Source organism: Juglans regia, chromosome 7, assembly GCF_001411555.2.
Source record: "Juglans regia cultivar Chandler chromosome 7, Walnut 2.0, whole genome shotgun sequence".
Taxonomy (NCBI): Eukaryota; Viridiplantae; Streptophyta; class Magnoliopsida; order Fagales; family Juglandaceae; genus Juglans; species Juglans regia.
In genome coordinates this window covers 49,544,059-49,555,536 of record NC_049907.1, presented here as the reverse complement: position 1 = coordinate 49,555,536, position 11,478 = coordinate 49,544,059, and the positions used below count along the sequence as shown (strand labels likewise).

Genomic DNA, 11,478 nt, shown 5'->3' with positions numbered 1-11,478 from the left:
GATCAGGTCAGCATGAGTCACCGGTCGAATAAAATATGGTAAGCCAAACTGTGTTATCCCTGATGGCTTAGTTTTGAATCTGAGCACAACGTAAATATTTGAAACTGAGAATGTAGAACTTCAGGGAGCGCATACTGCCTGTTAGCCAGGCCTGCATAATTACCTTACGAATCAGTAACTCAAAACAAAACCGAAGGCTTTAACGATTTGAAGAAAATAAGCGGTTAAGGCCAATTTAAGAATCATATCAGTCGTGTTTTGAGCAAAATTCTTGCTGAAATGCTTGCTCGTTTGTTTTTGTTTTAATATTGTTTCCTTGCTTTTCTGAAGTTTGAGATGGGTCTAATCCGCATCCACTCAATCATAAATATGGCTGCGACTTTGCCAAATTTGCTGAATGATTTGGTTCATCGTGCAATTCTGAATCTTCTGATCCTGTCTGGTATTAATTCAAGTTAAACGTAAAGATAACATATAATATATCACTTTTCTTTTAGCTCGAATATCAACCCGAAAAGCCTACAATTAAAGAGTAGGAAATAATGGATAGACCCCACTTTTATTTATTCTTTTCTTTCATCGTTGATGGATTCACTCCTCGACCATCATTTACAGATTCCACCTTTATTCTTTACTTTGTTGTAAAACTTCCATGCCTTGCTTTTTTCTCTGTTACAAAATAATATTAAATGTAAAATCAATTCTTGTACGTTCATTCGTATGCAAAAAAAAAAAACTCTTAGCTTTCAATTTTTATATTTTTATAATAGAATCATGCTATACAGAAATATTTCTGTACACCACTTAAAAATATGTAATTTTACTCTTTTATCCTCATATTTTATATTTGAAATATGATGATAATATAATGCTAACCCAGTGATAGAATAGTAATTAACCCAGCAATGGAATTGCCCTTATCCTAAAAAGAAGTTTAAAATCTAATTTTGGAGGTAGGTCTATGATACAAACTTCACAACCGACCCAAAATAAAAGCTTGGAAATGCTATATATATATATATATATATATATATATATGTAGTATAAGCCTTTTTTTCATCATGTTGTTTGATTGAATCTTTGACAACGATAGATTATAGAAGATTGAAATATTTGACCATATCCACCTTAATTATATGGCTTTGTTTTTTCCTTTTTTTCTGGCAGACAGATGGCTTTTGATCTTTGGTCGTTGATGATGATGAGGAGAACCGGCCTGTAAGTTGGAGGTGTTACTACTTACTACCGAGGAAAAACTTTTCCTTCAAAAAGATAAGGCAAATAAACATGATGTAATTTATTGCAGGGAATTCGGTTCTCCAAAGTCTTCTTGTTGGCCATAAAAAATTTAAATATTCCTATATTTGCAGCAAATTATTCTAATTACAGCTAAGGATTGTGTGCTACAGACGGAACACATGGGTCCGGCATTTCCATTTATGCCAGTAAATTACAAACCAGTAATCTTTTTAAACTGACCATTGTGATCTTTTGCATCTTGTGTGTCACTCATGCTAGCTGTTTTGAAGTAATTTGTCACGTGTTATTTTCCAATAATCAGAAGGTAATTAATTCATGTGTTCATATAAACGAAGACAATATAATCCTTTTTCATCCAATATCCCATCGATATTATATCTTACATATATATATATATATATTTAATAAAAGCCTGAACATCCGGACGACCTGCAGTGCTTACTTGTCGCTTATGCATGCACAAGTTCTTATTAAGGAATAATTAAAATAATAATAAAGTCAAAGATTTCACTTTGAACTTTCGAGTTTTTAGATTAATTATTTACCTAACACGCGTCCTGCAGCCTGCATGTAACACGTACCTCTCTGCTTTAAAATTCAGATCGAAAAGAGAGCTTGAAAATGCTATGCTGGTCAAAAAGAATAAAAAAGAAGGGAAACGTTTTTTGTTTTTTAGAAAATTTTATATATCATGTTATTATTTTATTTTTATTTTATTAAATAAGATGTGACATATTTATTATATATATTTTTATTATTTAATAATAATAAATATATTATATATTATTTAATATGATTAAAATATAAGGAAAATATAATATATCTCTAATAATTTGACCCTCCAAGTGAGCCACCAAATAAACAGTATGGATGGGGCCAGGGGGGCTTCTGGGATTCCAATAGCACGTGCAGATCAAGAAGAAAAGTAGAGGATAGTTTAGTAATTCTGATGGGGGGGGGAACATAAGAGAGATAAGGCAATACTGAAATTTGAAAGGAGAGGAAGAGGCCACGTCAGTCGAGGAAGTTTAAAACCTCGTATTCACTATTCTGCCGACAAGTACATAAGAAACATTAACAAATCTTATCTGCTTTCCCAATTTGCAATATTTTTATGTTCCCACTTGCAGACGCCGACCTTTTGTGACATCTAATCCAATTATTGTCCCTTTGTATTAAATTACACTAAAATATTATAAAACTTACTAGTACCAACTGTCTCTCATGAATCCTATGCTCAACCGACCCCATAAGATTACGTGTAGATTTTTTTTTTTTTTTTCTCGGCAAGTAAATAATTTATAAATTAACTAATGAATACAAGATATAAATTTGATAGAATATAAATTTCTTACAGTCTTCTCAAAATTAATACACATTATAACAGAAAAATAAAAACACAAAAAATGTGATCGTAATTAAAAAGTTGACTCAAACTCAATTCTCACAAAAGAAGATCATTTTGTAGCGATTTTTAAATAATCTGATAAATAAATTATAAAATTGTAACTAGAAGTCGTAATACAAAAGGGTGTGCTGCAATATGTTGGTTTGGATTGACTAGAAGAAACTATCATATCTACTTTCACTCGATCTTTGATTAAGAAAAATGAAAACATAATGTAACAACGAAGATTTGTGACGAATCGCCGACGAGGGAGTAACAAGTCACACAATGAAATTTATCAAGTTTTAATACCCTCTTAATTAAGATTATCATTAGCACCTAGTCGTTTTGTCTTACCGCCTTTATGTCTTAAGTGATTCAATTAATTGGCACCTAACCCATTGGTTTGAAGCCCATTTTTGTTGTTTTGGCTAATTAAGTTTAAATCAACAACGATAAATAAGGGTCTAATGATACCCTTACCTCTCTTTTACTATTTGAGTCTAAATTAAAAATATTAAAATATGACTTTCTTGCAAAATTTCTAAGAAAATAAATTCATCAACTAATGTAATCACGTAAATTAATTTAAAATAAATTTAATTTTATACAAATTAACTTAAATAGTGAAAGAATGTCAATTTTTATAAAAATGAATTTATATTTAATTAAATTACATAATTATGTTAGTTGATTAAATTTATTTTCTTCTAAATTATGAAAGAAGATCATGTTATGAGATTTTTAATCTATATTTAAAAAGCAAAAGAAAAAAAATAACTAAATAATAAATAATTAATAAAAAGGGTGTAAGAGTATCATATCCTATAAATAATTGATAGCATCATTTAAAAAAAAAAAGTAAAGTATTCTTTCGTGCGGACAAAAATGTATTATTTCGTTCCTTCCAATGTCAGAACTTGAAATAATAACACCTTCGAATAATTATTTTTAAATTCTATATAATTTAAAATAATATATTCATGAGATTGCTATGATTTAAGCAATGACGCATCTATAACTTAATGCCGCTCGTGTGTGCTACACGCCTGAAACGTACGGTCACATCCCCCAACCTCCAACGTAGACGTTTCGATCAAAGATATCCTGGTTCAGTGGTTCGTGTGATCGGAGTCGATCATCATGAGCAATTGAAGATTAGCTTATTATATATATTAAATTAAAATTTATTTTATTTAATAAATAAGATATATATTAATATTAATTTAAATATTAAATGGATAGATTTACATATATTATAAGCTGATCAAGTAATTGACAGGCTTCCCTCGTTGTTACACTTGGTTTCCAGGGTCCCCCAAATGAATTTAAATTATGTTAAGAGGAGGGAGAATTTAGGATGAGTTTGGATTCAAACTCATCTCAATTCATCTTAATTTATTATTATAATTTTTTTAAATTTTAGTATAAAATATAATAAATAATTTAATTTTTTTAAATTTTAAAATAATAATAATATTAAAAAATAATATTCTAATAGTATTTTATCATCTCAATTCAACTCACTTTAACATCTACACACACCCTAAACTTTTTAAATAATGCCGGCATGATCGGGCAAATCAAGTGGGGACCGGATCGGCTGTTTACTTCAAGTAGAGGAGGAAGGAATATAATGCCCTCGAAAAAAAGAAGAAAGATTTTTAAGGTTGAAGGGTTACCATAAGAGGAAAGGTTCCTGCGTGGGAGCTAGCGTATGAAAGATGCTCCTATCCTCGTTATCTTATATCCCACCAATCAAACGCTAGCTTATACTTTCCTATTCTCTTTCCAAATTGAGACAATTTGACGGTTCAGATTTGGCGTGCATTGTTAGCACTGTTTTTGGGTGGAATTGATTGGTGTGGTTGGATTGTGTCAGTGACAAGTGATAGGACCTCTTGTCTCCATTAAGGTTTCTCTCTCTTCTCTTGAGTCTTATCTCCACTTAATGGCGTTGGGTTGGGTGGTTCGTTCTTTGTCCTTTCACATCTGAAATGTCCTTGTTCAGCATTTATTTATGAAAACTTTTTTTTTCTTTTTTTTTTTTCTTAAATAAGTCTCAATTTACTTTAAAAAAAACTTTTACGTGAGTTGTGTTTAACTATTTATAAATAATAATGAATTGAGATAATAAAATAAATTTTGTAAAATTTATTAAAAAATTTAAATATATTTAAATATTAAGATGAGTTTATATATATTTATAAAAAATTAAAAAATATTATAAATCTCGTTTATAAAGAGTTATTGAGTTAAAAAATATTATGAATTTTACGTATAAAGAAATTTTAAGTTAAGATAAATTTAATGATTAAAAATTAAATATTTAAATATTAGACTCAACTTAAAATTAATCTGAACTGAATTGATTTCAGTTCAATCTAAATTCCAAATGAACCTTTAAATTTTTGATGTTCTCTATCTTTGAACTTCTATAACATTGATCTTAAACTTTATAATTAAAATAATTGCTTTGGCTGTTGGGTTATTAAATAATGAGTCGAACTTTTGACTAGATTATATAATTAGACAAATATATATATATATATAACAAGTTAGAGTCGAGAAAAATAATTTATATATAAATATATCACGGATGCTTCGTTAATTTTGTTAAAAGAAAAAAAAAATATTTAATATTTATATATCCCTATTTTGATTTATTCTGTACCACATAGCGCCTCAAGATAAAACTCAAAACCATACACGTCCTTTACAAAAAAACCAAAAAAAAGAAAACAAAAATATAACTATATAATTAAGAAAATTTAAATGTCAAAGTTCAGCATCCAACCAAGACAAGAATAACGCAAACATTATTCTATTCCCTTAAAAGATCAATGATTTATTTACCATCGTGCCACGGGACGGTTTGATACATGCAGCTCCCATATAATTTATTGTCCAACATAAAATCACATGATTTCTTTTACTACTTGGTCCACAAAGTACTTAATTTGTAAGGGTATGGTATATAATACTGATACAATGTTAATAATATATACAATATTCACACTGTGTATAATGCATGAAAAATGAGATGCTTGCTAGACATATTACACGGTATTTGCACATCTAATATATCTTTTGATATAGATATATAGAACTTGGGTTCAATTTATATTCAAATTAGACTCGTCGAATGTGAGACACTTGAACGTGTGATTTATTTATTTATTTTTTGATAGGTTGAACGTGTGATTTTGATATCTTAAATTCTTATATGAAATTTAAGTCTCATGGTTCATTTGGATAGTGGAATGAGATGAAATTATTTTAGATGAGTTTAATAAAATATTGTTAGAATAATATTTTTTTAATATTATTGTTGTTTTAAGATTTAAAAATTTTGATTTGTTTATTATATTTTATGTAAAAATTTTAAAAAAATATAATAACGAGACAAGATGAAATCGTTTCTTTATCCAAATAAGCCCTTAAAGTGGAAGATAATTAGATACATAAAGTGAATCTTGCAATATTTATTACGAACGCTGTTAGAGAAACTGTTGAAGGACCGACAAAACTTGACCAATAAGTACAAATGCACTTTTTTTTTTCTCTTTTATTTCAATAATTTGTTATATATTTTTAAATATTTTTAAAAAATAATAAAAATATCAATTTACTAATAATCACTTCCTTAATTATTAAATAAAAAAAATAAAAAAATCAATCTATTACTTTTATCAATCAAAATTATCGGTTCAAATAGTATTTTCTATTTATTATTATTAGAATATGTTATTTAAACGATATTTAAAATATGAACTGTAAAGTAATGAATCTAATTTAAAGTGAATCAGGCTAAGACAAGTCGTAATCACACGATGTCTAAAAGACTACATTGTTCAGCTCTTTGATATTTCCTCGGACGTCACGTTGCACTCTCTTGACTTTTGCAAAAATGCCAATAACCAAGTAGTGTAATTAATTAGTAATCAAGCATACAAAAATTTAATTGACAATATATATTCGATCTAACGGGTTAAAATGTAATTTCGACGTGGAAGGCAGCAAACACGTCATTCGACAGTTGTAGAATTGTGGGCCCACGGACGACACAAACTTTTGGCCCTCCATACCTTTTCTGCCCCCGTTAAACACGTGATTCTCTTCTTCGATCCTCCAACTTCCATCTTCCGATATCTCATTGTATTTTCTCTTGTGAATGGGACAGATGCATGTAACTCCCAATCATGATAAACAAGAAAATTTAAAGTTGGGCTCTCATTGGTTCGCAGTGTTTTAGTTGTGTATATGATTATTTATGAAAGATAACGATATAGACTTTTTTCTCACTGCATAGTGCATGACAATGATATAAGAGCCCTTTGATTAAATAATTTTTTTTTTAGATTTTATTACTAAGTAATATATTTTAAATAATTTCATATATCTAATATTGAATGTACAGTTATTCAAAAATAACAAATTAATTACTAGGAATATCGTAGTTTTAAAAAATAATTTATACAATTTTTAAATGTTTAAACTATGCATAATCTCCCTAACATACAGTCATTTTTATATATTATTTATATATTTTAATGATGTGATTAATTAAAATAATTATTTTATATTAAAAAAATGATATAACTAATCATATTAACAGAATACATAAAAAAAAATATATATATATATAAAAGTGGCTGGATATATATAGAATTTTTTATAATCTAACTGCATAACATAAAATGCAGGTCTTGGTCAATTTTAGAATTTTTCATATATCTAATATCTCACGGATGGATATTTTGAGTGTTAATTTTAGAATTTGAAATCCCCGACAAATGCAAACTCTAGTGTGAGCAATGCACACACGAGATCCCCCTTTTTGTAAACGACAAGAACAAGTCAGTCACGTTTTTAAGGAAAGGACAAATCCGTATGGATTATCTTTCCTCGTCCGTTTCTTCGTCTTTTTCAAGCAGCACGCCAGCCTGTAGAAATATAAGTGAAAACCATTCCCTGTGTAACAGCTTCTTACAGAAGATTTTTTTCCTCCCTTTAACGTAAGGATTCGTTTGGTTCATAAATTTATTTTAATTTATTATTTTAATTATTTTAATTTTTAATATAAAATATTTAAATTTTTTAAATTTTAAAATAATAATAATATTAAAAAATAATATTTTAATAATATTTTATTATTTCAACTCAATTCAATTTAATATTTATTACGAACCAAATGAAAAAAAAAATCCAAAATTATAATTTATTTCCCCACCATTTTAAAGTCAGGCATCATAAATGAAAAACAATAATGCTAAATATAATTACATATTGTGCAAATATTGCTATTTTTTTTTTTTTAAAAAAAAAATTAAGTTTATTATTAAAAAATTAAATTTTTTATATAAATATCATATTTATTCATTTAAAAGAAATATGCGACGCTTATAAATTATATAACTACAAGAGTTCCGCTTTGAAGCAATCCGCCTGAAGGTATGAGTTTAACAGCCTCCACTAATATTCCAGCACGTCAACAATTCCACAGAAATTACAATGGCATCATCATACTATATAGTAAACTCTCGGAAGCAGAATAGAAATTGAAGGGAAGCATTCGATCCATTGGCCAAAAGCCCCCTTCAAAATTTCAGATTGCCGATTCGCACCATCTCCATCGCTTTGCATCGCCGCACGACACCAGTTCTGTTGTCCATCAGTTTCGCCGCTACCAGTCCTTCGCCCACCTTTAATTTCGCACCATCTCTGTTGCCCACAACTTCTACATCAATATATAAGCCCAAACATGAACCCTTTGAAGAACAAAAACATCCGACAAAAAATAGCAAGTCATACAAATGGAGAAAATGCTAAACCCTGACCAAGTAAAAACTTCACAAATTCTAAGCCTAAAGAATAAGGAAATATGACAAGAGAAGAAGGATTACCTCATGCTCTCAAGCGCAACCTTCTGCAATCCAGGATCAGGATCCTGAGCCCTTTCCACATACGACTCTAATTGTTGTTTCAACGCCAAATCTTCATTCGACTGCAAAACCCACCACGCATTTTAAGTTTTCAAGACTAAAAAAAATACGAAAACCCCAATAAGAAATCCTAAGACAACTCTGAGCATTGGGTAAAATGAAAAAAATTGTAAAATCGTGGCAAGCACAATACATGAATTCACAAAATCAAACCCACCAGGCACCAGGTCTTCCCCCTTTTTGTCATCCTTCTTCCTCTTTAGCTCCTTCGACAGAACTGTGCTGCTACCACTAGCATTTGGATCTGGCGCCATGGTCAAAACTGAAAAGAGAACTGGCCGGGCAAAGCCATTGGAGAGGGAGGCGAAGGGGTAGACGTAAATCCTGATGTGCGTCTACATGATAGTTAAGTTGTGAAGCCTACATGTCACTCAGACATTGGAGAGCTGTTATTTGGAAGATGTTGAACTGCCGGTTATAAGATTTTAACTATAAATATCATTTATCAAGATCTGAGCTTAAAGTCCTACAACTGATATAGTGATATATCAATAATACTATTTTATTATTTTTTATTGTTTTTAATGTGAATTTAAATAGGTAAAAAAAAGTATAAATCATTTGATCTTACATAAAAAAAAAAAAAAAGATAACAATTAAAAAAACTTATGAATATTATTTTTTTAAAAACATTATTGAAAATATATAAAGTGTGGCAAGTACGACTGGTAGTTTTGGATGGGAGATGGTCCAGCCCAACTGTTGCATTTATTGAATCGTTGTGGAGAGGGAGTCGGGGACCATCGCACATAAAAATCTAATGAATAAATCCAAGGTGGTGGTCCTTTATAAGAGGTCCACATGTTTGGTACAGTCAACGTTGTCCAGAAAGGTCTTTTAGTTTAGATCACCAGGCCTAGCTGTGATATATCTCCGTTCACCCATGGAAGGTTTTTGGCCTATCAGTAGTCGCCACGCAGATCCACCACAAAATGCATGAATTTTGTCGATAATTTTCCTTCATTTTACGTGTGGGATTTCTGAGAAATGCTACAATAAGCGTTAGAGCACTCTCATTGGAATAGCTAAATTAAAGTACATTTTTTATGAATATAAGATGAATTTAACTTTTAACTATTCCATTTATATAAATCTCTACATTAGAATAGCCATTTTTTCATTATATGACAATAAAATAATATAAGATGAATTTAATTTTGACTATTCACATCAAATCTCTAAATTGAATTATCTATTTATTCATTATATAGTAATGAGTAATTAATAATTTTGAAAATTTTTTAATTTTTTTAATTATGAATTTATTTTATTTTTCATATTTTACTATTTATAATATTATATATTAATTTGTAATTGTATTCTAATTATATTTTTTCAATTGTCATTTAAAATGGAGAGAGAAATAATTAATATTAAAAGGAAAGAGAAAGAAATAATATAAAAATGATTTGATGAATGAATAGTGTCTTCCAAATTTGGAAATTAGTTTGGATATTACTGTAGCTATATTTCAAATATTTGGAATATAGCTAATTCAATGTGAGCAATTTATCCACCTAATAGCTAAATTCTCATTGGATTTAGCTTTTAACTAATCCAATGAGAATGCTCTTAGATGACACGCATTTATCTAATTAATATATAATTTTTATTTTTATTATTTTATTTAAATATATATTTAAATAAAAAATTAATTTATTAACAAATTAAAAATAATAAAAATTATTCTACACCACATACTATATTTGATTTTAATTTTAATTTTTTTGTTTTATTCTTGTTAAATTAAAATAATTATTATACTTATCATCTATACATTATATATTTAATAAAAAAAAATCATATATGATGTCTAGTATAAAAATGATGAATATAATGATAAATTAAATATTAATTAAATTGAAATATGCGCAACAATTATTCTTTCTCCGTCTTTTCTTTTTATTTATTTATTTATTATTATTTAATTTTCGGAGTGCGGGAAAGTCAGTGAGTCACGCGTATATTGGTGACCGACCGTCCAAGTCGTTAAATGCGGCCGCTATTCCTATTTGTAGTTAAACCTAGGTACGACTTTTCCACTTGGGCATACGTACCAAAATTGGCACAAAATTGATACTAATTATAATGCAATTGAGACTTCCATAAATAACTTTCATGAGCAGTATGTGTTTCGCAAGATCATGTTGAATAGATTTTTATGGATCGTCGTCTATATATATATATATTAATATACAGTATTATATCATAAGTAATGGTATTATTTTTTAAGATATCGGCTATTAAAAATTTAAAGGGAATTTTGTATCATGGAAGCTTGAGTTGGGGTCCAAACTAACATCCATATAATTATTTGAGAATATAATATATAATATGCTTAAAATTCCAAGGACAGAATTAATATTTGTAATGGAGGTTGTATTATCCTTAAAAAAAAGAAAAATTATACAGTTAGGCAAGACTTGTACCAAAAAAAAAAATACTAGTATGTCTCTTCATTTTGCTATATCATTTTAACGGTTCATATATTTAATTTTTTTTTAATAGTTAAGAAAGTGAGTATTAGTATATTGATATATATATATATTTTTTTTTAAATATTTGAAAAAAAAAATACAAATTACAAATTGCACTGGACGGCATACAAAGCGGGCATGCCCAGACGGAATAATAGCACCGCTCAAAAACAAAAACAGATTTTGGAATCAATTTTAATTAATTAACCATAGATTTATTAGCATAAAAAATATTGACAAGTACTTATTAGATTATTTTAATTGCAGTGTTGGATTCTTATAATTACTATGTTGCATGGAGAGACACCGACCTACATATACGCAGTTAAAAAGATTACCAGCTTATAAC

The 11,478-nt window shown here is 28.5% G+C and overlaps 1 protein-coding gene across 4 annotated transcripts; it reads right to left on the bottom strand.

Annotated features, from left to right (window-relative positions):
* Positions 1-8,050: 8,050 nt before the first annotated feature.
* Positions 8,051-9,035, bottom strand: LOC108997120. 4 transcript variants are annotated; one of them, XR_004802026.1, is made up of 3 exons: positions 8,810-9,035; positions 8,554-8,654; positions 8,051-8,418 (listed from the first exon to the last, which is right to left on the bottom strand). XR_004802026.1 is itself a non-coding variant. In XM_018973256.2 (3 exons), exons 1-3 carry the CDS (start codon positions 8,837-8,839, stop codon positions 8,171-8,173), a joined length of 348 nt encoding a protein of 115 aa, XP_018828801.1. In that variant the 5' UTR covers positions 8,840-9,035; the 3' UTR covers positions 8,051-8,170. The 4 variants fall into 4 exon arrangements, 3 of the variants coding, with proteins under 3 accessions (XP_018828801.1, XP_018828802.1, XP_018828803.1); XM_018973256.2 differs by having other exon boundaries at positions 8,051-8,387; XM_018973257.2 differs by having other exon boundaries at positions 8,051-8,384.
* Between the last annotated feature and the right edge of the window lie 2,443 nt (positions 9,036-11,478).